The sequence below is a fragment of the Nyctibius grandis genome, chromosome 1 (genome assembly GCF_013368605.1).
Source record: "Nyctibius grandis isolate bNycGra1 chromosome 1, bNycGra1.pri, whole genome shotgun sequence".
Classification (NCBI taxonomy): Eukaryota; Metazoa; Chordata; class Aves; order Nyctibiiformes; family Nyctibiidae; genus Nyctibius; species Nyctibius grandis.
Window position 1 is genome coordinate 64,027,893 of NC_090658.1, and position 27,445 is coordinate 64,055,337.

At 41.5% G+C, this 27,445-nt stretch overlaps 1 protein-coding gene across 9 annotated transcripts in view; it reads left to right on the top strand.

Annotated features, from left to right (window-relative positions):
• The first annotated feature begins 16,555 nt into the window (after positions 1-16,555).
• The window catches only part of REPS1 (RALBP1 associated Eps domain containing 1), a 66,939-nt gene continuing 56,049 nt past the window's right edge, over positions 16,556-27,445 (top strand). For all 9 annotated transcript variants that reach the window (XM_068406560.1, XM_068406579.1, XM_068406570.1 and 6 more), the window contains exon 1: positions 16,556-16,970. In XM_068406560.1, the coding sequence (XP_068262661.1) occupies positions 16,818-16,970 (153 nt within the window). In that variant the 5' untranslated portion in view covers positions 16,556-16,817. The remainder of the gene's footprint in view (positions 16,971-27,445) is intronic.

Genomic DNA, 27,445 nt, shown 5'->3' on the forward strand with positions numbered 1-27,445 from the left:
CCAAGAGAGGGGATTTATTTCAGAAATGGCCTCAGGGCATCATACCCTTCTTGTTATCCACTAGATACCTCAAACAATGTAATGCTGCTTCTTCCTAAATTAAGCATGTAAATCTTTAATACAGTTGAACAGAGGAGAGGAGGAGTACATAAAATCTTGATGTAAATCACTGAAATTACTTGCTCTACACCTAACCAAAGAGTAAATATCTGTATGGAATGACAGAAAGATGCTGTATCAGTACAGGCTGAAAGACGAGGCCCATAATGTTAGTTACACAGCACACACTGTAAAAAGAACTATGATATGACCCTAATCATGTGTCTGAGAATAGTTTCTTGAAAACCATAAGATTGAACTCAAAACCTCCCTAAATATGCACAAAGGTAGAATTAATAGGGGGTGTATTTTCAGCTTGGGTGATGCTTTTCTGCACAAGAGGATGTGAAGTAAAGAGGACGTGTAGTAATATGTTGAAGGAGCAGAGTATCAAAAAGTGTTTGGAGACAGTTTACAAAGAGAAAAATAAATATATAAATAGCTGATTGTATTTAATGTGTGTATGGTGTTCTTTGCTATAACAACTGAACATTTGAGAGAGAGGAACATGAAGGCTAATTACTTCCTCAGATTACTGGTATAAAAAAATCTCTTATAGCAGGGAAACAGCAGTACATCTCCTGATCTCCAGACAGCATGGTAACAGCTGAATCATTCAGTCCCCCTGTCCTCTTGTCTGGTATGCATCATGAAAAAAAAAAAGCCACCTCCCATTCTCCCTTTCTACACATATACATACACATACTGACATTTTGGGGACTTTTTCAGAAAACCAAAAATACTGGCTTTGCATAAAGATGTCAAATAGTGGTAGCAGAGATGATAGTTACATTAATATAGAATTACTATTCACATCCACATCAAATACAGCTCTAGGTGTAATATTTTTATTTATTAGTTTCATATCAATTTCTTCCTAAAACTCAGGCATTTATAATGACTCATGACAGAAGTACATCAAATCTTTTCCTGAAGGGAATCTTATTGAAATGGAACTGTGGATTGACATTTGTCAGAATGCATTTACTTAACATATGAAATCTTGTCATGGCAAAAGTCATTACATTAAATTTTTTTTTTTGTGAAATGTCAAGACCTCCTGCCAGCCATTCAAGCATGGTTTATAGTTGGCTAAATACATAAGAAAACTTTCTTTATCACTGGATTAATGACAGTTAATAATAATTTAATGCAAAAATCATGGTTTATAAGCATTTTTAGGGATAAATCTGTAATTTTGCTAGTTTACATTCCAGGTTCTTAGCTCAAAAACTGTGCTTAAGGTGCACATTGGATCATTTGAATCTGATAATCTTTGCAATTACACTGAATTTATACTATATTTTGAAGTCAAGTAGAGGAGCACTTCATTGGTTCCTGCATGTGGGGAAGTGTATCTTTAGGGTCAAATTTTTATATAAACTGCCTTTTAAGAATTCTTTCTGGTTTCAAGATACAACACCAGCTCTGAAAACCAAATGAGGTTCAAATTCACAACTGATCATACTTTATTAATTTCACTGGCACTGACTGCAGCCACAAGTCTTTTGATCCTAAATAATTTGATTTCATGCTGTTTGAAACTGCAACACAGAACAATGATCAGACTCCCAACACAGCTTCCCAAAGAGCATTGCTAATGGCCTTACCTATTGACCTAAGAGCCTAGGAGGAATTTCTGTCATGGTGTGGAAGGTCGAACTGTATTCTAATTTCAAATAGTAGACAAATATCTACAAGGAAAGTACTATGAGAACATCAAATTAATTTATGCTTTTTAACACACCATATGGTTTGATTACAAATGATGTGCCAGTTTTCTCCTTCATGTAACACCTAAGTTTTATGTATTTTCATGAATTTTTCATCTGCAAAGTTAATTGTAATTGTGAATCCCAAATTTCTGTGAGAAGTCTTACCCTTTTTTATTTTTCCTCGAGGAAATTTTGTCCAAGCATCTCTGACATGTTGGAGAAGCTTAGATTTAAAAACATAGTTGCCTCCATTTAGCCCACACCCAGGGCTAAACAATAACCTGTTGATCTATCACCCGATCTCCCCTCCCTGACCGAGAAAGAGAATTGGGAAAAGGAGGGAGACTCATGGGCTGAAATTTAAACAGATTTAATAAAAAAAGAAAAACAATATCAATACCAATACAAAAGACACAAAGTTATACCTAGCCTATAGAGTGACAGCAAGTCAAGAGAGGGTCACCCCCACCAAGCTTTCCCATTCATTGTGAACATGACATTAATGTTACAGAACACACCTGTGGGCCAGCCTGGGTCAGCTGCCCTGGCTTTCACTGCTAACGGCCTTGATCACCATACCCCAGCTGGCCACAAGCTAAAACAAAATGTAACAGAAAATTCATTCTATAATTTTATACCCACAAAACCAGGACAACAGTTAAGAAAGTTAAGTATAACCATCTTCTTGTTTGGTTCAGAGTTATCCTACGTAATTGTGTTACATGTATATAAATAATATTTGCTTCTCAAGACATTGTGGCATCATGTTTTGAAGCAAGTATTATTCTCTGTCGCACAAATAGCACAAATGAATCACTTCCCTTATGTTTACTGAAGGAAGCACAAAAGCTGTCTTGCACACAGACAAGTGTTTTCTTTGTGAACTGTTACAGAAACTTTCCAGTGCACTTCCTCTGAATCCAAGTCTTCCTTATGCAAGTTTAGACCAGCTTCAACTTCCTTCCGCTACTAGGAACCAGCATATTACTCCATTTTAAAAAGTTCATCTTCATTTTGAATTTAATGGAAGCTTATAAAATAATGTCAGATGATATGAAAGTATGTTTCTGATGGTCTGCAAGTTTGGCAGAAACAATGCGGGTGGGGGAGGTGTGATGACTCTAGAATTTATATATGTATTTCTGCTCTAAAACCCATAAATAAGTGTAATTACAGTGCTAACAGGAAACAGAAATGGGAGTGGTAGTTTTATTTTTTCTTTAGACAATCAGTTGCATCATAGACTAAGCAAAGTAAGTCAGTGTAGGATGAGGCACTTCCCAGCTACACAAACAAGGTATGCATGTCTGTCAGAGGGAAAAGCTACAGGTGGGCACAGGTACAGTATTTGGGATAAGGTACAGAGGAAATACTAGCTCTCTTCCTCAGGTGTACTTTCAGGAGAGGTAGGGTCTTAAAATGGAAATAAAAAAAAAAAGAACAAGGACATATTCTCAGTTATTTTACAGAGTCACATAGCTGGAGCCATAAGAGGACAGTTGACAGAAGTCCTCTGGGTGGAGGAAAACTGGAGAAACAGTCTCTAAAACAGAGGCAACTGACCATTAGGTCAATCAGTGAAACAGTTCTTTCTAGTACTAGGGAGGCATGCAAAGCCAAAGACTTCAGCCAGCCAACCAGCTTTCCCTCTTTCCTCCTATTGAATTCTTTCACTTGCTAGTGGAAGCAAAGGAGAAAAGAGATCTGATGGGAAAATGTAGTGAGAGCCTAACCTCTTGTTTTTATTTAAAAGGGTGGGTTGTGACCTTTCATGCTCTAATCCTGTAGAAGACTTCCCTTGACCTCAGCTGGCATTTTCTCAGTGCACCTTTCAGAAGACTGACCACGATGCACACTGTTTAAAATGGGTGGTGTTGCACTAGGATGTACATCAGCTATGCAAAACTCTTTATCTGCAGATAACAGCAAAGTAGGACTGCTGTGAACTGCATAGAGAACGATTAACAATCTCCCTGAAAAGTCAGCAGGCATTTAATAAATCATTGGGTAACGTGCAGTAGCTAAGATTTTGGGTAGGAGTTGAAAGATCCCTGATTTTCAGTCAGGCTTTTAAATTGTATTACCTGTGCACACACCTCACATCAGTATTCATCTCACCAGAAGTTTAGCTACCTGAAAGCAAGGTGTCTATTTTAAGTTAGTTACTTGACTAACTCTCAGCATGTGTATGTAGTTATGTCTCTATAGTAAAGAATAGAGATAAATACCTCACCTTCCAAAAAGCACCAGTATAGACGGAGCTTCAATAAGCAAGTCAGAGATGGCAACTAACTTTTAGATAGCTAAAGACATGGAACAATAATAGTCTTTTGGTCACAGCTGTAGGCTAAGAGACGTATCAACTAAAGCACCAAGGCTGTATTGTTGATCCCAGTCTATCAAGTAACCAAAGATTCTCTAAGCAAACACACAAATTATCCTCAGTATTAACGGCTTCTCACAATAGCAAATAGTCATCAATAAAGACTTGGTACGTTGGCTAATTGGTTACTACAGGTCAGAATGTTTCCATCACAGAGGCAAACAGAAGGTGGAAAGGCAAGTATCTCACACCAGAAGAAAAGCAGGCGTTTTTTCATTCACTTACTTTCTAAGGAATACAAATCCTGTATTTCATTACTGGGAAATAGAATTTGTATGCGTTCCCAAGCTAAAAACTGACGGCACAGACTATTTTTCTCACAGGTCAGATGTGAGGAAACAGAGCCGTTTCATTTCCTTCAAAATCTATATAGAAAGAGGAGAGGAAAATGGGACCAGACCTATTGTTCTTACAGTTTCCTGCCTCCTTTTTCACTATGCCTCATTCAAAAAAGCAAGGGTCTGCCACTTCGAGTACATCATCTCCATTTAGCATGTTTGGATATCTAATAATATGTAAATGGATCTTGTGGTAAGTACACAGACAATATCAGAAAAGCCTTTATTTGATAAAAAGGCTGTATGTCAAAGGCAGCCGCCGTTTTTCTTTCATATAAAACATAGTAGCTCTTCATTCAAAGTGTTCTCACTCTTCCAAGAGAATAAGATCAAACTATACAAATAAGTAACCTGCCCACAAAATCCCAATAAACTATTTTTGGGTTTCTTTTTCTCAGCTGTTTTTCCTAAATCTTCAGTCCTTTGAGTGGCTGGAGTAGGATGACCAAATATAAACACGAGACAGGTCTGAGATTTGAAGTACATTTGGCCCACTCTTGGCTACTGTACTCCCAGGATTTTTGCCAGGGTTGCAACAATTCCCATTGGAATGAACTGGGAAGTGGTACAACAAGTTTCTGCTCTCTCTCAGTGACAAGCTGTAACTGGAGATCTGGGGAAGCAAGTATGCTCCCAGCAGGCCCTGCTTTGCTGTCTGACTCTATTCCTTCTGTCTGTACGAGACCCTCCGCAAAGGAATTGCAGGGATCATGCCCGAGGCTTGTCCTCTCTCAGGCTCTCAGCCATTTGTAAAACACCTATAAAAACAAGCACTACTCAGACATTTCCCAAAGCTGGCCATGAAGAAACCTACTAGTACATCTCTCTCTGGGTCAGGAGAGGAAGAGAAGAATGAGATAGCCTGCTACTTTCTAGCACCTGTCCAAGCTAGGAGATCTAGGCTGACACCTTAGCCAGGTAACAGCAGTGCTTGGATTCCTGCAAAGAGTCAGCATTGCCTTTTATCACAACCCTTGTTAGATCTATTGGGGAGTACACAAGAGATACCAATTTGGGACACAACCTTCCAATCAGAGGGGCGACTATACATTCTAATCCCTTCCTAACAAAATTATTTTCTCTATAAGAGAGCCAAACTGCTCTTAGCTTGAAAGAAAAGGCAAATGGGAAGAGTAATGATGCAAAGAGCTGCTTTCCTTCACCTTTTATTTCACCCTCCAGTAGAAGAGAGATACACACTTCATGTGCTTAGAGTATGCTGTCTCCTCTATCACAGATGCAAATCCTGTCAATGACTTAGGTGGGAAGCACACACAAGGGCACACACAAGTTAACAGTTACATGAAAAAATGTGTGGATAGCAAAAGATGCAATTGTCTGTATTTATGCACATATATTCATTCCATCCTGCCAGTTTCTAATACACTCATTTTATGATTAAAGAACTGTAAGATCTGAACTTTTTCTAGAAGGAACAGGGAGAAATAAAGTACTTGGCAATGATTCCACTTAAATTCAAAAGCCATAGCACTATGTAGGCTGAGCCCCAATTCTACCAAATATAGTCCCTCTACAATGACTGGAACAGAACATGGTGTTTCAAAAATAAAGAAATGTAATTTCTTTAGAACATTTGAATGTATGTTAATTAAGTATATTTCCACTCTGCTCAAATAACAGCTTCAGTTCAAATAATATTTATTGATTTTACGTTACAGGACTGTCATTAGCATTCGCTTACTGAGTCAAGTTTAGCAGGAAGTTATGATGGTAAGAGCTTTGCTTCAGGAATTATTTATACAGTAACAGGAAAACTGCATCTTTCTTCTCTGTCATCTTGAGCCTCTTAATGCAAACAGAAGACATTTCAGTTCTATGTATGTTGCATATATCTTACTGTCGAACTCAAAAACTGGGGGTTCTGTGAATGGGAATGGTAGTGCAATGAAAATGCTACCAAATTTCAAAATCAATTTCTGCTCCCAAGTACACTAATGTAAATGCAAAGTTGTATTCCTCAGTGTGATGGAATTATTCCAGCTTTCACAACAGTGAATGAAAGTTGGGGACATGGAGGTGAGATGAATGACCTAAACGTAAGTGGGGATTTGGCTGGGGGAGGTCAGGGCCAGCTGTGAGCTGGCTGCCAGAGGGGCAGCCACAGCCAGGGCCAACCTCGTCCCATGGGAGCTGCCTTCATCTGAGGCTCTGCCACATGGCCTGGTCAGAGCTGCAGCCCCACCACATCGCAGCCCTGCCCGGTGCCCTGGCTGGGGGTGGTGGGATGGGACTTTTGTCAGCAAAGATGGCCACTGCCTTTCTTGTCATCACTCTCAGCTCCCATCTTCCCTTGCTAATCCCTGACAATAAATGTGGATAAAGAGATGTAATTGGAAATAGATCTTCAAAATAAGTCAAGATGGTCGGAAGAAAAAAAAAAAGATAAGACAGGGGACAGAAAAAAAACCTATAAACATTAGAAAGTGTGAAGAAATGAGAGTCTGTAAAACGTATTAAAGCAAAGCTATATATATAGAGAGACCTTTAATAATTAGACTCCTTCCTACAGCCACCACAGATGGAGCACACAGCGTTCTTTAATATCTCTCCTAAACCTCACTCAAATATCAGAGAAATGTCATTAACAGTGCTGTTTTTAACAAAAGAAGCAGATTTGAAAGCACACTGGAGTGTTTTTGGTCTAGAGGACTTTAAGAAACAGAAATAAACTAGATTATTGCTATCTTAAACAAATATAAGACACAGAGGGAGTCTTACATTTTATTTATATTAACGTATCAAGAGCAGCCCATATCACCATGGAGTAAAAAGGAAGGGATTAAAATCCTTGGGAAACTGATCTTAATGGAAAACAGCTAAAAGAACAGGCTGAGTCAAACTCTGACCAAGAGACAGAATCACACTGTGAAATAACAAACTGGTGAATCCAGAATAGAGAAAGTACCAAAGCACAAGTAAAAGGCGAGTTGGAGCACAAATCCTAAGACTATCAATATTGTGGAGGATTGTATTGCTAATGTGAGGAAGAAATATGTAGAAAGAAAGGTTAAAGGCAGGACTTAAGATCCTTGTGTAACTGATTATGACTGAAAACTGTTAAGTAAAAAATAGCAAGATGGAATCTAAAATGTAAGTGAAATGGAAGAGGAAAGGTACATTTATAAATACAGCTAAAAGCAGAGAGTAGGAAAAGGAAGGAGGGGTGAAACAGAGATGTGAAATGTTGCTTTCAGGAGTTCTTCCCACCTCCTAACCAATTTCGGACAAATTCAGTAATGTGCCAGAAGTTTCCTGAAGTAGACATTAACAACCCTCCCAGATGGAGATAATGATCCATTAGGAAGGGATAACACTCTCTTCCATCAGCAAGTTACAGTGCACTTCCACATTCAGGGAGCAAGAGGAAAAAGTATGAGAACAATGAGAACTGCTCAAGAAACCAGGGAGTTGGGAGCTAAGTAAATAAAGGTAGTGAAGGAGGTGTAAGACTGTTTTCAGACTAGCTGGGTCTTCAGTAATGTACATTTTAGGGCTTCAAAACAAAGAAGGATACTGGGGGACTACAAAGGTAACCCAAATCATTAAGAAAAAGTAATTTGAATTTAACCTTTTTGTACTTCAAGGCAGTTGTTATCAATATATAAATAATTTAATGAAGAGTTATGTATGTTAGTGCCAAAAAGTACAACGAAAACTTAAACTCTTGTGTCTCCTGACTCTACAAAATTATAGAGAACACATTTATAAAACAGGATGTAGACACTGTCATAAATAATCTGTAAATAAATACAGCAGCAAGACCAGATGGATTTATAGTTAAATGTTGAAAAGGCTCTAAAAGGAGTTTTAATTTCTATAAGAAGAGACCTATTTGATACTATCATGCAATCAGGAGACATCCTCTCCTTTTGGAAGAAACAAGGCTAGTTTTAAATCTAAAGAAAGGTGGGATTTGACCAGCTGCTCAGCACCTTTTGAGGTGCTGAGGTAGATATGAAAAGTCACTCTCCCTTCACTCCATTCTCTAAAGGAACTCCTCCACCCACCACATATAGCTGTGCTGGTCTTAGGTTAGGTGCTTCTCACCTTTTGAGATGCAGAGACGAAATCTCATGTACAAATCTGCCAAAATCATAAAGGAGTAAAGGTTTCTCCTTTCCAGTATCTTCAACTTTGATTGTTTTAATTGCAAAGGTTTCCTTTAGATGCTTTGACTGCTTACTCCTTTCAATCAAGTGACGTATTTGGATGAAAGAGAAAAGGCGGCAATTTTTTAAATACGTGCAACTTTTACAAGGACCATGACAGACATACACAAATTAAAAGCTTAAAGGAGAGACCAGGGAAAACTGAGCAGGTGCAATGGTGAATGATATGGAAAAGGTATTCATTCTCCACTGAGGAAATTTACACAGAGAAATATTATTAAATACTCCACAGATAGCAGATGTCTCCAGCTGGGATCCCATACATATTTCAGTGGTGACACATCACGCTAGAGAGGCTGCTGAGAAAGAAGCTGTTATTTTCCCTTACGGGATGTGCCTGTGTCACGGTTTAAAGCTGGGCCAGCTATTAACCAGGTGGCAGATGCTCTCTGTTAACCCTCTCCCCCCCACCTAAGGGAAAGGGAAAGGGAAAAGGGAGAGAGACTTATGGGTTGGAAAGTTAAAACAGTTTTAATAAACTATAATAATGAAAAAGAATATAATAACAATAATAATAGAAATAACCAAATATATACAAATATGTACAAAACCAAGATCAAGAGCTTGGAAATCCTCCTCAGGCAGAATTGCTCCCCCCAGTACAGGCAGAGGGGAAAAGGCAGTACCTCCACCCAGCACGGGCAGAGGGGAAAATGCAGTAGCTCCACCCAGCACGGGCAGAGGGCAAAATGCAAAAGCCCTCTGCCATCACACCTGCAGGCTTTTAACTGGAAACTGGCAAAGCTGGTACCAATCAGTGGGAGACAGGAGGGCCCCTCCCTCCTGGGCCCCACCTCCAGGAGGCAGTGGGTTAGTGATAAACAGGAAAGTGAGAATGACATGTATGGGATGGAATACCTTGCTGGTCAATCCTGGGTCACCTGCCCCGTCCACTCCTCCCTGCAGGTACAACCCCCTTCGGCTCTTTACTCGTAAGCAGTGACCTTGGGTTCTCTAAGGCTATTTGGCCTGGTTTGAGCCAAACCAGGACATTCCACCCCTTATTCCATACCATTCATGTCATACTCAGATCACCAGTACCTTTTCATTTTCAAATATATATATACATATCACTAGTCTATGATTCATCTTTATGCGAAAAGTTCATTAAGTTCATTTGGTTCAGGACTGTGGGTTTCCATTTGCTTAGGTGGCTCATAACATCATCTTTATAGGGATACCTGCTCTTTACAGCTGACAAGAGTCGCCTCCAGAGACTGACAGTGTTTGACTTTCTTGCGAGCGCTTTATCAATACCACCATCTCTGGACAGGGATCCCAACTGTCTGGCTTCTCTGCCATCCAATTGCATGCTGTCTGCCCCATTATCCCAGCATCGGAGCAACCAGGTAATAATAGGTTCACTGTCATAACGGCTGAAGTCTTTCCTTATATTTCTCAGGTCCTTCAGGGATAAGGAGTGGTAGGTTATCTCTACGTCCGAGTCCTCTTGTGATAGTTCTGCTTTAGAAGGGCCTTTCTTCTGTGATGGGTCTGCTTTAAAAGGACGATCGAGGAAACCCCCATCTGTGTCAGGCCCTAACTCTGCCTGAGAAGGGCCCTCACCTGGGTCATATGATGGCTCTGCCTTAGAAGGCTCTGAGTCTTCATCCTTCACTTCACGAGCTGATTTCTTTTGGTATTTCTTCCTGGTTACAGGAGCAATTGGTAGAGATTCGATAGATGCTGGAGTCTGAGTAGATGCAGTGGCTGTCGTGGGAGTGCTGAGAGTCTGAGTAGCTACAGTGGCCATCTTGGGGGCTGTAGCAGCTGTGGTACAGGCTGCCGAGGTTTCAGTGGGTTTAGTGGCTGTAGCAGCAGTACACACTGTAGGATCTGAGGTGGCTGCATGACACCTACAACTGTCCCTGCACTGATATTTAATCTTATCCCACATCAGAAACACATTCAGGACAACCAAAAATAAAAACATGCCACCTAGACAGCACCATCCTAATTTCGCAAAATCTGGTGGAATCAGCTTGGCAGAAAAGGAGAAGGTGCTATTTCCCGAAGTAAAACTGGAAGTGTAATCATTAACAGAATCAGCTAAAGGACGCCTGGAGCGTGCAGATGAAGTCGCTGCTACTGATTCGCGATTAAAGCTGCCCATCATTGTGTCATAGAGATAAGAGATCGGAATATTAACTGCCCAGTTTATCACAGCATAAATCAGTATCAAACCCCATACCAAAACAATACATTTCGACCAGCGCCCACTGCTAAACTGCATGTAAACATTCATAAGAAGCAAGCAATAACACAGTGCCCACGGCAGGTAAGGCATCATTGCAATACTCAATTGTGAAAGAAACTCCATAAAAAGATGAGATAACACAGCATTCAAAAATGACATCACCATCTTCACTATCTGTTTTAACTTTCCAACCCCTCGTAAATCTCAAAGGAAGAAATCTGATATTCTCTCAGCTGAGCTCTCCAGGTCTCCTCCCACCAGAGCCAGGATTCAACTTATCAGAGTAACCTGTTGGAGCTTCTCTCGAGCCCCACGTTGGGCGCCAATAAATCTGTCACGGTTTAAAGCTGGGCCAGCTATTAACCAGGTGGCAGATGCTCTCTGTTAACCCTCTCCCCCCCACCTAAGGGAAAGGGAAAGGGAAAAGGGAGAGAGACTTATGGGTTGGAAAGTTAAAACAGTTTTAATAAACTATAATAATGAAAAAGAATATAATAACAATAATAATAGAAATAACCAAATATATACAAATATGTACAAAACCAAGATCAAGAGCTTGGAAATCCTCCTCAGGCAGAATTGCTCCCCCCAGTACAGGCAGAGGGGAAAAGGCAGTACCTCCACCCAGCACGGGCAGAGGGGAAAATGCAGTAGCTCCACCCAGCACGGGCAGAGGGCAAAATGCAAAAGCCCTCTGCCATCACACCTGCAGGCTTTTAACTGGAAACTGGCAAAGCTGGTACCAATCAGTGGGAGACAGGAGGGCCCCTCCCTCCTGGGCCCCACCTCCAGGAGGCAGTGGGTTAGTGATAAACAGGAAAGTGAGAATGACATGTATGGGATGGAATACCTTGCTGGTCAATCCTGGGTCACCTGCCCCGTCCACTCCTCCCTGCAGGTACAACCCCCTTCGGCTCTTTACTCGTAAGCAGTGACCTTGGGTTCTCTAAGGCTATTTGGCCTGGTTTGAGCCAAACCAGGACAGCCTGCACAGAGGTGCAGGAGGGACCAGAATGACCACATTGTGGTGAGTAACATCATCGCTTTAGATCCACCACTTGCTTGCTGAATGCTCCTTGCAAAGGCACTCTCCTTGTACAGAAAGAAAAAATTATACCCCCGTCGTTGTTACTCTCTGCTACATGGCTCTGTGTGGAAAGGATTTTTTCATCCACCATGGAAAATCTCATAGCCTTAAATGTGGGATGCCGTTTTGATGGGGAAACAATACCAGCAGGAGTGATAGAACAGGGTAGGTTCTTTGAAATATGGATGCCATTGCATAGAAGGTAAAATCAGCAGCAGGTGAAACCTGACCATATGACAAAACTGATGTTTTTCAAAATTGCAAGACTGTAAACATCAAGGTTGGAAAGAGGTTGTAAACTGTCACACACACAGAACATACATGCAGGAATTTACAAAAGTATGGGTACAAACATCTGTAGTGTGGCTATATTTGCATTAAAATGTTGCTTCTACACAAAGGAAATAAGGGTGCTTTTAGAAAAGCAGAACAGGGACTTCCTTCATTTGTAAGTGTTAACACCATTCTCAAAATATTGTTCTCTCTGGGAATAAAGTACCTTACCTCCAAAGGTATCTTATTTTTTGAAAAGATCAGGCAGTAACAATAAAACAGCTCTAAAGTCTGAGTCAGCAGGTTTTTTTAAACATCTCCCATTTGTTTCTAGCCTTAGTCTACTTGTCTTTCCACTAAAGAATCAGGATAGAACAAGTTCCCATAACTCCTGATGAGCTGCAAGTAAAGGAGTATATTGACAGAGATTGTAAAACCTGCTCCACAGCATTATGTATGCGGAAGAACTTAGCAAGGCAATGACAAATAACCTCGGGGCCATTTTTCTAAACTTGGGGAACCAGGTGCAAGATAGAAAGTAAACCCAAATACACACATTATAAGGTTGAAAGTTATTTGAAGGTGTTTCAATAAAAAAAAAGAAAATCTGAGCATATAGCTTACTTTGGTGCAAATAAGGTACTACATGAGACCCACTAACTGTAACAAGAACTTAGAGATTCAGAGGCCCATCAAAAGCAGGCAGACCCTAGACATGGCACTCCCACAACACTTGATGAAGACTAGACCCTGCATATGTATATGAGTTATGTTTGCTTTTAGAAATGAGTCTCAGCATGTGTAACAACTAGTTTTTAGAAACAAATAGTAATTTCACAGCTGATAAAAGATACTGAAACTTGAGCAGTGTTTTAACGGGCATTTCCCTTAAACGAATAAAACATTTTTTTTTTTAGTAGCAATGGACATACATACTCTGATCACATATCAAGTTGTAAAAGTATTCCTTTAATAAAAAAGAGTAATGTTTTATTGATGTATAATTTGGCTCTGATTCTAAGAGTTGTTATGGGCAGCAAAATAACCTTGCACTTCCTTCCATCTGGGTCATTAGACTTGGCCTACCTATGATGATGATGATTTTCTCTAACTGTGATGTCTTAAAAGGATGACTGCTTTGATATCAATATATGTCATCTAATAGTTGCTTCACAGAAAATAAAATACAGCAAAATTAGGCACCCTGTGGAGAACAGCTTAACTCTTAGCTATTCAGAGCTCTGAATTCTAAGAAGATACATTAAAAACAGAGAATAAAATTTCCTCTTCTTGCTCTGTTTAAATCATAATTCAAGGCAGTTAAATCAAGGTTTTCATGTACCAAAGGCTGAATCTACTATATCAAAATGATTCTATGAAAAGGGTATCACTAATGATATGTTTTAGTGGGCATTTTGCCATAAACCACCTTCTCTGCGTATCTAATATGAGCTCTGTGAAATGCTGTGATACAGGTCTTTCCAAACAAAAGAAGTAAAAATAGAAATATGGTTTCATTGTTTGGGTCAGTTGCACTGGAAAGTACAAATATGGAGAAGGTAATAGATCTTACAAACATGCAGGAATACTATTTTCCTCAGTTCATCCTGTAGCAAACAGCATATTTTCCAGCTAAACAAAATGAATCCTCATTTAGAATCCACTTAAAAGATTTATTTTTATCTCCGTAGATGCTAAGTCTGGCCTGATGGGAACAGGTAATGTTCTGAACAGCAAGATCCCTCCTCAGCTTGGAGGTTTGCAAGGGGCCAATCAGGGGGAAGGGAGATCCCATAGCCAACACAGAAACATTATACTGGGACTCTCTGAGGCAAAGATGCTTCTCCCACATGTAGATCTTAGGAATTAGAAGTCAATTTGCTACATGTCATGTCATTCTTATTCTTTCTGATCAGTCTTTGAACCAGCACACAGCAAGAAGGTAAGTTTAAGGTACGGGAGTTGGAAATGAGACTCAAGAACCTGTTTTCCAGAATAGCTACCTAAATGGCTTCAGAGTGGTGCAACACACAGCGAAAAGCCCGGCACATTCCCCGAAAGCATTCAACTCTCCAGTAAGCAGTGACATAACATTTTCACATCATGGTTTTAGTGAAATAGACAGTTATTAAGCTTACTTCAGAATTGTTTGGCATTTGGACATGTGGGAATAGTCCGTACTAGGGAACCTCCCCCCTGTATTATTCTTTGTGACTTGTACAAACTGTTGCAGCCAAGCGATCCCCATTAATGTCAAAAGAGTCCTCCTGCTGCAAAACTGCAAATAAAAAAATAGCCACTCGTTTAAAATAATTAGATGTTCAGATTACTTTCAGACATAAAACTCAAAATTATTTTGACAATAAAAGTATTTTGGGGTCCTGACTTTATAGCTACAGATATATACATAGAGTAATCTTTCAAACTCCAGTGCCCGAACTAGCGTACAATCACTGAACCTGTAAGAAGCAAAGGCACTTGAACCTAATCATCTGCTAATAAGTGATTTAAAAACCTCTTCTACAAATGGTTCTGTATAACTAATACAACTGCAGCATGCAATTTAGCTGTGGAGGAAAGGTTACATTTGTTTTACTTGCAGAGATACTGATGTGACAATAGCTCCAATTAAGTGACCTATGATGCTAAGTTGGCCTTATCTAAGTCTATAAAGTCAAAATAACTAGATATTATATTAAAAAGTTAATTATTTCTTCAGTATAGCCTATTTTGAGAAATTTTAACTAACAGAGAAATGTGATCAATCTGTGTGGTTTCATCATTAATATCATTTGGGGTTGCAAAATCTTGATAACGGTACATTTATGGGAAGATCTTTTTGTCAGTTATTTTAACTATAAGCTAACATATCAGCAGTTTTCAGAAACTTTGGTTAGCAGCAAAAGGATAAACTGTGTATTTATTTCAAAGAGCAAGGAAGATGAATCTTCGCTTTATGTTCAGAACATGACTATCTTAAGAGGCAGAAAGGATGAGGTGCTTAAGGGAACTGGAGCAGCTGGCAAGAGCAATGTGGAAAGAAAAATTGGAAGAGTTGTGAAGGGAGGTGAAGTGGAAAAAGGGAAGGAGGATAAATTAAAAATGAGAGGATGACTCTAAGTATAAAGTGCTGGACCTCCACTTCAGCAGGATTTAAACCAGAACAGGTAGTCAAAAGGGTCTAGCAGGAGACCACGGCATTCTGCACAGGCCCTTTACTCTGTCAGGGATGTTACACTCCCTCCAGAAGCCAAAGTAGTTTGGTGGGAACTTTATTAGTGTACTGCAGCGAGAGCATAGATTTACCGAGGGCAACACACAGAATTCAGGAAAACATAGCCAAGAGACACAGAGAGCGAGAGCTCTGGCTGAAGAGGTAACTGAGCTCCTGCCTACTCTTTCTTGCAAGACTGATGTACGGAGTTATTTTGCAGGCCACTCGTGTGTTACGTGGTGTTGCTGCGTAAGGTATTGATGGTGGAGAGACAGCATACTGAGGAAGGTAATCATTTACAGCAGGGCCTGTGTTGCAGAATGGGTAATTCTTCACCAGTTACCAGGAGAACCTGTACTCGTGACTGTCCCGTGAGCCCCAAGCCCTCTGGAAGGGAGGCTCTGGGAGCCGCTCCACCCTGCCTCAGCCCCGCTCGCTGGAGCTGGTGAGGCAGGTGGCCTGCTCTTGCCAGCTTCCCAGCCTGGTCCGCAAGACGTGAACTGGGCCCGCAGAGCCCCGCAGGACTGGGACGGCTGCATGGGCCGCGCTGCCGATCCCCGCGGGATTCACTGGGGAGCTGCCTCGGGGGCCTGAGCGGCCGGCGGCAGTCACGGCCAAGCCAGGGAGCGAGACGCCAACGCCGCTGTCTCGAGGAAAGCGGGGGGAAGCCGAGTGCCGGCGCCCCAGCACTGCAGGCCCAGCGCCGCGAAGGGAGCTCACGGGCTCCCTCACAGCAGCTCCCAGCGCGGAGCCGCCGCTGCCGCGCGGCGCGCCTCCCGCACCGCCACACCCATAGGGGGCGCTGCCGCGCACGGCCGCACCGCACATCCGGGCCCCGGGAAGGGGGCGGTGCGCCCGGGCCACCACCTCCCTCAACCCCTCCTCCCGTCGGCGCCGCGAGGCGTGGAGGGGGCGGGCCCGCAGGCGGCGGGGAACGCTATTGGCCCTTTTCCTCGCTAACCCCGCCCCCCGGGTCTGTCGCTTCCGCCGCCGCTCGCGCGGAGGGGACAGTGGCGCGCGACGCTTACCACGCGTGGTGCGCGCAGGCGCGGGGGAAGGCGCGCAGGCGCGGCGCTGCCGCCTTCGTGTGGGCGGTTGGTGGGGGGAAGGTGTGAGCAGCCGCTCGCGCGCGGCGGTTGGCTGGGGCGCGCGGCGGCCGGTGGCGGCGTTCACCACCCCCCATCATCCCCGCGACGGGCCGGGCGGCGCGAGGCAGCCCCGTGCGCTCTCTCCGCTGCTCCCCGCCCCCGCGCCGGCCGGGCCGCCGCCGTTGGATGCGGCGCGGCGGCGGCGGCAGTGCCGCGCGGAGCCGGGGTGTAAGATGGAGGGCCTGACGCTGAGCGAGGCGGAGCAGCGCTACTACTGCGACCTCTTCTCCTACTGCGACACCGAGAGCACCAAGAAGGTGGCGTCCAACGGGCGCGTCCTGGAGCTCTTCCGCGCCGCGCAGCTGCCCAACGACGTGGTCATGCAGGTAGCCGTTGCGGGCCCCCGGGGGGCGGTGGGCCCGGGCACCGCCCCGCCGTTACAGCCCGTAGGAAGACAGCACCGTCCGGCGCTGCCGCCCCTCCCCTCCGCCGCGCTCGGTTCGGCCCGGCCCTCGCCCGCCCGGCGGCCCTTTGGCGGGGGTCGTCCCGCCGGCGGTGGCGGGCCAGGGCGGGGAGGCCGGAGCGGGACCCGCCAGGAGGCTGGGGAGCTATTGTCCCGGCCCGGAGCCGGCCACCTGAGCCCGGGCGGGAGGGGAAGGCTGAGCCTCTCCGGCGGAGAGGGAAGGGCGGGGGGTGCAGCGAGTTGCTGCGCTGAGCATGCCTGCGGCAGGCCCCCGCTTGTGTTCTGGTGGGGCCTCTTGACTGCGAGGCTAGGAAGGGGCTGTGGGTATTCTCTGCTGGCGATGCCCAGCACCTGGTCGGAAGGTGTCTTGTTTGCTTCGTGTCGGCAGAGGCCATCCAAAGCATGAGAACCCCAAAGCGGTTTGGGCATGTGAGGGAGATCCGTCCCACTGTCTGCTGATGAAGAGCAACACAAAAGGAAAGCTGGGTTTGTATCGTTGGGTGCTACTGCCGCTAATCCACTTCAGCTAAGTCATGCAGTCTCTTTGGGGCATCAGTTCCCGGCAGGTATTAACTTACATGTAGTCATAAAAACATTTCTAACAAAGAAAAATGCAGCACTAAAAATGACACGGGCCCACCATTGCAATATGTATGTGCACAGTGTGAGCACTTATTTCCTTGGCCACGTTATGTCTAAAAGGTGTAGCAGTATTACAGAGCTACCAACATAGAAAAGGGAAAGTCTGCTGTGATGTGCCTTGTGTAATTATTTGAGGAAAGTATTCCCAGTTAAGAATTCTTATGAACAGCTATTTGTAATAATTTGCGACTTCTGCAGTTTCCTCTGTCATTGTTCAATGCTTTAAAGTTTATGTAGTGTTTTGAGCGGCTGTGGGTAAAACACTATCTAAAAAGCTGTGCTGCCTTTTATGCAGTTTCATCCTCAGTCTAGTGAGATAAGCAGGCCTTTTAACAAAGCATTAAAGTTACTGTAGCCAGAAATACAGTACACAAATTTCAGCATTCTGCAATTTAGTACCAGATTTCAGGAGAATACTTACGCTTAACTAGGGTCACTGTTGATATGTTTTGGGCTCCTAAGAGCAACATGGTTAGCTAAAATGAGTTTAAGATGCAAAAAAGTGGAAGAGAGCTGAATAAGAAATGCTTCTTACTGGTAAAACTAGTAACCTCTTATTTAATGACTTGCTAGACTGGACTTAATGGTAAGAGAGTTTGCATGCTCAGTATTATGAGTGAGGTTTCTCAAGGGCCACCTAGTGCTGCTTTTTGTGTGTGGCCAACCAATTTCAGAAGAATCATCCTAAGAAAGTGAATGTTTACATGTTTCTTGTATTTAAAATCTATTTTCCATAAATCTTGTCTGGATCACTGTACAGGTAGAGTAGGCTAGTGTTCGAGATTTTGTTTTATGCAGGGATTTAGTGCAAGAACTTGGAAAGACTTTGAATTTTGAATACAAGTGGCCACAGATTATATCCTTATGTGTTGCAGAGGGGGTCAGATATTTTCTTGCAAGGCGGATCACATCTGAAGAAGAGAAACTACTCGGGCGTCATTCCACGGGTTCTACATAAATTAACTCAAGAAGCAGATCTGGCTTATCACTGTAGTGATCTCAAGGAAAACCTTGCAGTTAAAACAGCAAACAAGATATTAGATTGCATGGGGAATGAGACTATAAATAATACAAAGAAAGTCAAAATGCCCTTAGCAGTTTGACACATTATGAATATCTTGTGCAGTTACTGTTGTTCACCTGTAAAGTACCTTGTTCTTGTGAGGGACAGAATCTAGTTGATTAGTGATCTTATGTTCTCCTGGAAGTAGGGCTGTACCTCAGGTTAACACAGGCATGAATGCATTGGATGGGGATTCTTCAAAGGGAAATTGCATTTGATGCTTCGGAAGCTGTGACTATGTAACTAAAGCCTCAAGATGATATAGCTTAAGAAATAAGGAAACCCTGTGAAGGAGGTGGAATTTTTTTTTGACCACGTGGTGCTGTGTTCTTACCTGTTCATTTGAAGCACCTGATGCTTGTGGGGAAAGGAACTTGATTCAGTTACCTAATTCTTATATAATCCTGGAATGCAAGTGTAGTACTAGTCACATGAATGCTAAGTACCTTTGTAGGTGTGCAAAACATAGGACAAAATTATTGCCCTTCAAACTCACAGGGACTAAGTAGTCCTGAGGAACTACCTCGGAGTTTTTCCTCTTCAGTAGTACAAGTCTGTAGATACCTTTGAATAATTCAGAATGTATTCTGTTGGAAATGAAAATGTGTGACAGTTGCATTTTTAGACCCATAACTTGTTTTGCTTGCAAATCTGTTGTTTAAAGGCTGTATATACATGCAACCTTTCCTGCAAAGAGTTACGTTTATGTGAGATTTCTGTCTTGCAACAGAAAAAGTTAATACATGTGGCTAATTGTTCCTAATCATTCTCATTTTTGCCTCTAAGGGACACTGTCAGCTGCCTATTAAATGGGAATAAATATATGGGAACATATAGAAGACTCAAACAGTTACAGTTGCTGTATAGAAATCATATGCTCACAAAGAACAAAACCGTGGCAAAGAAAAGCTATATGTCAACTTAATACACATCTACAAAAGGACAGCCTTATTACCAGAACAAAAATACCACAAACTGCGTTACAGCCTTAACTGCACATGTGAGAACTCCAGCCTTTATTAACCCATATTTCTGCCTTTTTCTGCACATCCTTGAAATCAGCATTAAGGTAGAAGATTTGCATAAAATGGTGAACAAAAGTATGTGTGTTGGGATAATGAGTCCAACTACTTCACAACAGTAACATGAGTTTTTAAATTGCTCTTAGGGTGTGGTTTCACATGGCAGATAAACCAGTCTGATGGTGAGTTGCCACTGAAGGGGGTGGTTCAGTGTTCCCCCTTCCTCCAGCCGTGTTCTCCTGCTGCTGCTTCTCCTTGCAAAGACGTTAGTGCCTGTCCGATGCTGTTGTGTGCTGGCATCAGGGGCTATGGAGGCAGAAAATTAATCACAGTTTTTTGTTGCTTTTAACTCTGTATCAGCTAACAGTAGGGTTGAATGAATGTCAGTGCTGGCACAAGGAAAGAGGCAGGAAAACCATTTGCTGATCGACAGGAAGAGGAGAACTTCCCCCTTTCTGGAGCAATGGGGTATTTCAGTTGTGACCTAGCATGGGTTTCATGGTAGCTTAAACTGCTAGAAGCTGGAGCTACCTTATGCTGGTACTGACGTTCATTTGAACAGAGTGAGCTGGTTCAGGGAGCTTGTCCAGCCACAAGTTAGGGATTTTTGTCAAGTTATTTTTCACTTGACTCAGCTGCCTGAGCCCATGGCTTAGTTGCGTATGCATCAGTGTTTGTATTAGCAAGTAGTATGACACACCACAAGTGATGCTGAGGAGCTGCCATCCACCCTGTGTATGTATTTCAGAAGCCTTCCTTTTTTCCTTTGATCAAGTTCTGGCCTCGTCCTGTAAACTGAATGTTAGCTGGGATTCATTAGGTGCAGTCCTAGAGTATGTCTTCTAGGTTAGCTTCATAAAAAAGAAATCTAGTTGCCTGTTCTGGACTGGCTGCACAGTATGAACCGGAGCAGTGAGCATGATCAGGAAATTGGTTTCAAAAGCATATATCACATCTGACCTAAAACGCTTACGTAGGTATGCTATTAAAGTCAATTCTTGGTGCCTCTGTACTGGTGGTGAAGTTGTTTGTAAAAGCTACAGTTAGACAAAAAATGTTTTGTGAACTTCATTACTTGTGCATGGATTAGTGTAATAGGTGTCCCATTTGTTCAATTTGTAGGATTCCTATTTAGGTGATTTAATCACAGAAAGTTTTATGAACTTGCACTCTCTTCTTTGATTATGAATCATAGAAACTTCACAAGACAAGAAGCAATCAGTTGTCCATATGATACTCATCTGAAACTAATGAGTCAAGGCATCTTGCTTTAGAATGCAACATTACTATAAAACAACAAATGTGCCAGTATTTGCATTTACTTTCTTTAAAACGAAAAGTGCAAGCTGGAACACAGGAGGTTCCGCATAAATATGAGGAAAAACTTCTTTACAGTGAGGGTGACCGGACACTGGAACAGGCTGCCCAGAGAGGTTGTGGAGTCTCCTTCTCTGGAGACATTCAAAACCCGCCTGGACGCGTTCCTGTGTGATATGGTCTAGGTAATCCTGCCCCAGCAGGGGGATTGGACTAGATGATCTTTTGAGGTCCCTTCCAATCCCTAGCATTCTGTGATTCTGTGTGTGTGATTCTGTGAATGAATTGTCATCTTTAGTGTTGGCAAGGTGCAGCAGCATTACCTGACTTCTAATTTAGTGTTAGAAAGTCTTTGAAATGACAGATAAATCATAGAATTATGCCCAGTTTCTTCAATTACAGTATGCTTGCATTACCCCATGAAAAACCTAGTTTAAAGCCTGGTTTTGGCTCTTGTTAGCCAATTTCAAGCGTTTTTTTTTTTCATTTCTAAGGAGTCTTTACAGACAGATTAGTTTTGATTGTTCTTGTGTCATTGATGGGAAAAATTACTGTCTCTGATTGTCTGCCTCAACTCTCTGTCATAGTTTGCTGCCTTTGCATCAAAAGTTGTAGGAAAGTGCATACCTGTGATGCAGCTGCTTCACTGTAAAGTCCAGGCACTGAGCATAAGGCCTCATTCATGAGCTACAATTTCTGCATTGCGCGGAAGAACAGATAAGGTGCAGGCATATGCTGCCTTCTCTTGTTCTTGGGGTGGTATCTTTTGGCAAACATAGGAACAGAGAACATAGAATGGTAGTTTCCTCAGATGCCAGAGCTCATCTGTGGCATGCAGTGCAATTATAATTTTAATTATAATCCGTAGGCAGAACATGGCAAAACAAAATTGCAGGTTCTTTATTTAAAATATCGGCCTCTTTGGAGAATGGATGTAGAGAGAAAGGGATCTAAGAAAATAAAAACTTGTTCACAGTGATTTTATCATTACAGTTAGTGTTTCAGTGAATTTTACTACACAAAGATTGCCTCTTTATCAAATTAGTAGAATTTACTAAATGCTAACTGCAAATGGAAGCTGAGCCAGGGCACGCTTAGGATTACCCTTGGGGTGGAGACATGAAGAAGACTCAACCTCATTCAGGTTAATTTGCTGAATTTATTATGTTTTCAGAACTGGTGGGGTAAGATGTTAGAATTCCTTATACATTGCAAATCCCGTGCCTTCATTTCAGCGATTTGGAGTATACTTAAAAATGCATAGCATTTTCAGATTTTTTTTTTAAAAAAAGTACACTGTATAAAAAGATTTCCCCTCCTAATACTGGCCTTTCTCTAATCTGCAAACAAGCCAAATTTTTAAAAAGAAATCACTGAGTTGAATCCAATCCATACATTTTGGGTTTATATTTTTATTTTAAAACTTACAGCTTTTCTACATGACATTTTAAAATAAAATTAGTTTAGATTTCTTCTGAGGCAATATTTACAACAGGTCATTAAGGCATTCTTCCAGTGTAGAAGTGTATAACTATAGCATTTTTCTTACTCATTCTTAATATTTTGTTAGCCTGAGCACCGTAAAGTTGATGAATCAGTAGCCTTTTAGGATTATAATCATACATAATTTATGTATAACATTTATATATAATATTTATGTATTTGAAGGATGTTTGTACATACATTATGCTGTATCTCAGCATAATTTTGTGTTTAGGAAATAAGAGTTGTTAGAAATCTGTTGTAAATACGTAGTGCCTGGATCCTCAGTTAAGAATATCCAATTTGTGAATTACGTATTTTTTTCCTCTCAAATATTATTGTAATAGAGTTATTTTTCTTTCCTCTCAGCTAAGCAGTAGGTTAGTTTTGTTTCTCTGAAATGATGAGATACATAAGCAGTCTACTTTGTTAGTGCCAGAAATGGCCCTAGCCTGCGTTGTGTCCTGTGAACTGTGCTTTGAGTTTTCTGTGGAATTCTGGTAAAAATGTTTACTTTGATGGTGTTACCTTCACAGAGACTATAGTGGGCTGCAAATTGTCTTCTCTTTACAGTTAATTAATTTGAGTAGTCTCAGCAGCATTTAGTCAGAGAATAATAATCGTTTTTGAAACGAAAGGCAGGAAGTTAATGGCAAAATTTTAGGAGTGTAGATTAGCTCTATTAGACTTATATTTGTTTTCAGCTGATTTCTCAGTGTAATTGGCTGGCATTCATACTGTATAGTCACTTATATAGTAAATAATTCCATCATAATTCCGTATGTCAGCACAGCACTCAGCTAATTTCAAGTATCGCAGCTCAGCTTTGTTTGAAAACAGTTTATTTTTTTCTTTTTAAATGTGCCGTCAGATGACAGTAGGGATGATTAATATCTGTTCTGCAATGACTGGATAGAATTCTAAAATTATTCAGCAATATCAGGGCCTTTGGCAAATGCAGCTGTCTTAGAATCAAGTTAGCTATACAAAATTATGTATTGTAAACTTGATCTTTTTCCTGTAAACTTGATTCTTTTTTATTATAAGTTGTGAGCACTTCACCCACTGTCTGTGAAAAATTGCAAGCATGCCTTCATCTTAGTCTAATCTTCAATAAATACTACTGCAGATACTGTGACATTGTAGGACTTTGCTGGCAGCTTCTATGACTGTTCAATTTGCTGGCTTTCAAAATATTAGTCCTTACAGACAAGTTTCACACCTATTAGGTCATAAATATTTGCAGTTTAGATTAATTCTTCTTGTAGAATTCCTAGACTTTAAATTGGAGTTCTGCTCTTTGCTTAAGTGAGTTTGAAGTCAGAAGTGAGTGTGGGAGCAGTATGTTGATTATCAGATTTTTCTTACTGGACTTCCAGTAATGATTAGTGTAAGAATATATTCCCCACTTGTTTTTCCTTTACCATTTCTTTAGACCATAGGGATATTAAGCCAGTGGTGTCAGTCTTTCTAAACTAACTTAGGGAGTTGGTGACCATGTTTGTGACTTGCTTCTTTTTCCAGCTGGGGTTGCTGTCTAAAGAGTTAAATTATCCCCTGCACTTGTTATACAAAAAATACATTATAACTTAGGTATGCCTGTCTGTGTATAGGAACTGTGTTTTGATAGGTTAAAGGACTTGGAAAAGATGACAGTTTGACCTGAATTTCTGGGATGACTGACTTCTGACATCTAAAATGCTCCTGGAGTATGGTAACAGAGCAATTAGTAGACTCAGTTTCAAATACATCTTTCAACTTCAGTAATCCCAGAAAAGGGTGACCAGGACTGAGCTGTGTAAAATTTAGCATTAGGTGCTAACTTACTCCTGCTTCAGCCTGTTAGTTGTGAATTTTGTAGAAAAGTCTGTTCTTACTGCAATAATGTGTCGACTTGTTTTTTCGGAATTAAAATGTCTTAAATCATTTAAGACCTAGTGTTAGCAGCTCTGTTCTGAGTCTCAAATGAAGCTCTGTAAACATGCAGGTTTTAGAATTTTAGCTGAGGTTTGTTTAAACTTTGTTAGACACATTGTTAAGACTTGTAAAGGCCTTATTGTGAGGAGGAGAGCAGTGCAAAGCTAAGCAACTAATTAACACTGGTCAGATTGATGCTCAGAGGAAAATGGATTGAGATGAGAAAGCAGCGTAAAGTAATGGCACAGTAGCTTCAGGTAGACTTGTGTGGAAATGCTCGGGAATAACGAGACCAGATCTGAGCAGTCCTATTTGGCTAGGCCACAGCATGACCACTGATTCTGGGATCAGAGAATGCCTTAATCTTCATTTTACATTAGCAAAAAGCCAGAAGCTTGTGTTCATTCTTTGAGGCTTTTCTGTCTTACGTTTGTTCTGGCGTAGTGATGAAAGGTGATGTGTGGGGAAAATATTAAAATAAAAAAAAGTAAGAAAAAAATTTTTAGCAAGGAATATCAGTTGCTGGAATGCTGCAATTATAAAGGAGGTCTGAAAGGAATCAAAATGTCTATATAAATGCTGCTCTCTTCAGCATTTAGCACTTAAGTAGAAATTTTGCAGGAAAAATCATAGAATGGTTTGGTTGGAAGGGACCTTAAAGATTATCTAGTTCCAACACCCCTGCCACGGTATTCAGCTTAATGCTCCATGGCAGGAGCACCCACAATTAGAACGTCTGTATGACCTCCTTTGCACTGTTTGTTATTGGAGTATTAATTTGAAGTACTAAATATATTGCTGTAAAATATCTCTGCCTGCTGAAGCTGGATGCTTTCTTGGTGTTTATATGGATACTTTGGCTGCTACTGTTTGTTCCAGACAATACAGTCACTTGAGTGTTATAGAAACATCCTGGAGTCTCAAATTGTCACAGACTGGCTCAAGCATTGAGTGTTCTTGCTGAAGTGTGTTTCTTCATCTCCTATTGCTTGAACTGTTTATGGCACCACCAGGAGAAAGGAGGCACCCCTGTTTTGAGGACAATTCTTAGTAGCCTGATATGTGAATATATCTTTCCTTTCTAAAGAGGGTTTCTTTGGGCAAGGCAAAGAAGTCGCAGTTACAAGTGCTCTTGATGTGACATTCTGTTCGGTTGCTTCATTTCAACCTTTTCTGCTCCTCTTAAGTGCAAAGCACACAACTTTCTTGAGACTGCAGCCTTACGAGAAGTTGAGAGTCAAATGAACGAACTATTGCTACCAGCTACATGTTCCCATGTATCTTATAGCTGCTGAGGTGTTCATTGGTTTTACAGTAGACAGATTCAGTTTAATAAAAGAGCAGACAGCTAACACAGCTACTTCTTGCTTGCTTACTGAGTGGAGTAAACAGACTTGTATGGTCAGATAGATGAGCAACAGTTAGTGCTCAGGAATGGGGAACTGTGCAGCTGAGAGCAGAGGAGGAAGGAGCTGTTAGATTAAGCAGTAATGTAAAGTTGCTTAGGAAGAGGAGACAGGTATGTGGAATATCTGCTTTTAAAAGAACCTTTCTTTATGCAACACAAATTAAAAATGGTTCTTGTAGGTCCCCAGGCTGTCTTGTGTTGCTTCAGATTTGTTTATTTCCAGTTCTTCCTGCTGCTTTATTACCATTACTACTCATAAGGTACCTTTCTCTTGAGCACCTGCTCTGCCAGAAGAACAGCAGTATAAAGAATCTTAATGCAGCAAAGACCAACTCTGCCTTGAGGTCTCCAGCTATGACTTTTTACTTGGGCGGATAGTAGTTGCTTTCTAAGTGAGTGTTCATCTGGCTGTCTGGATTTTACTTTGTTGGTGCTATTGAACATGTCAGAAAGGAATATGCGTATTTATTCTGTCCTCTTTTTGAGGGTATTTGGCAATAATTTGTTTGAGTTATAGTTGAGTAGGACAGTCTACAGCTCTAGATCTTTGGAGAAATGGCCCCGCTAAATCAGTATCTTGCACTTTTTTGTAGTTGCATGTAGGGTGCATCTGCTTCATCTTTGTGGACTGATTGATGGACCAAATCAAGAAGGGAACTGCTGACCTCTAGAGAGCTGTGGAGCTCTGCATAAGAGGCTCTGCAGGTAAGATTCACGTGTGGCTTGTAACAGCTTTTGCAGGAGCTGTTAGCAAGATCGCAAACTTTGATTGCAAATGGAAAAATCAAAGCTACTGCATTAGGACGTGTCTTTGATAAGTGAGGCTAATTCACCATGAACATATGTGCTACCAGGAACAACAGGAGATGCTATAGACCACTTTGGGAATGGGTTGAAGTTGGGAATGACCTAAAATATAACTGGTTTAAAAAGTACTACAGTAGGTGAAAATTCTGTGGGGTTTTTTTGTGTGTGTGGTGTTCAACATATTCACTTCTTAAGATATGTATTTATTGTGTACATCTGTCATAAATCAGAGTTTTGAATTTGCAGCGCTTTTTTGTCTCTGCTATTAACAGACTGAAAGTGTGACTCTAGGTCTGCCAACCCTTACTTAGGGAGTGGACATCCTTGTAAAACAGATCCCAAAGTACAGGGGCAGAATCATTCCTGTGAGGCTTAAAATACTGGGTCATTTTTTGATCAGCTGATTAACTTCTTTATTTCTGATGTGATTAATTCTGAAATTTCATTTGATTGAAACATGTATGTTTGAACCTGAAATGACCTGTGGAATGGGAAAGTTTAGTCCTAAGTATCTATAGAGAATTAATTGTCAGAGCTGATGAGTAGTTTTTTCTTCTTGTTGGTGTTTTAGCAGTCTGCTTCCACTGTGGATATGTGCAGTGTGAAAATCAAGGGCGGAGAAGTATTAGGAGGGGCTCAGACAGTAGGGAGACTCTAAATAGTTCATTGCCAGAGAGCATGTGTCCTCTTGGAAGTCCTCCAATACTATTGGTTTTATTTCTTTAAAGGCCTGTGTTCTG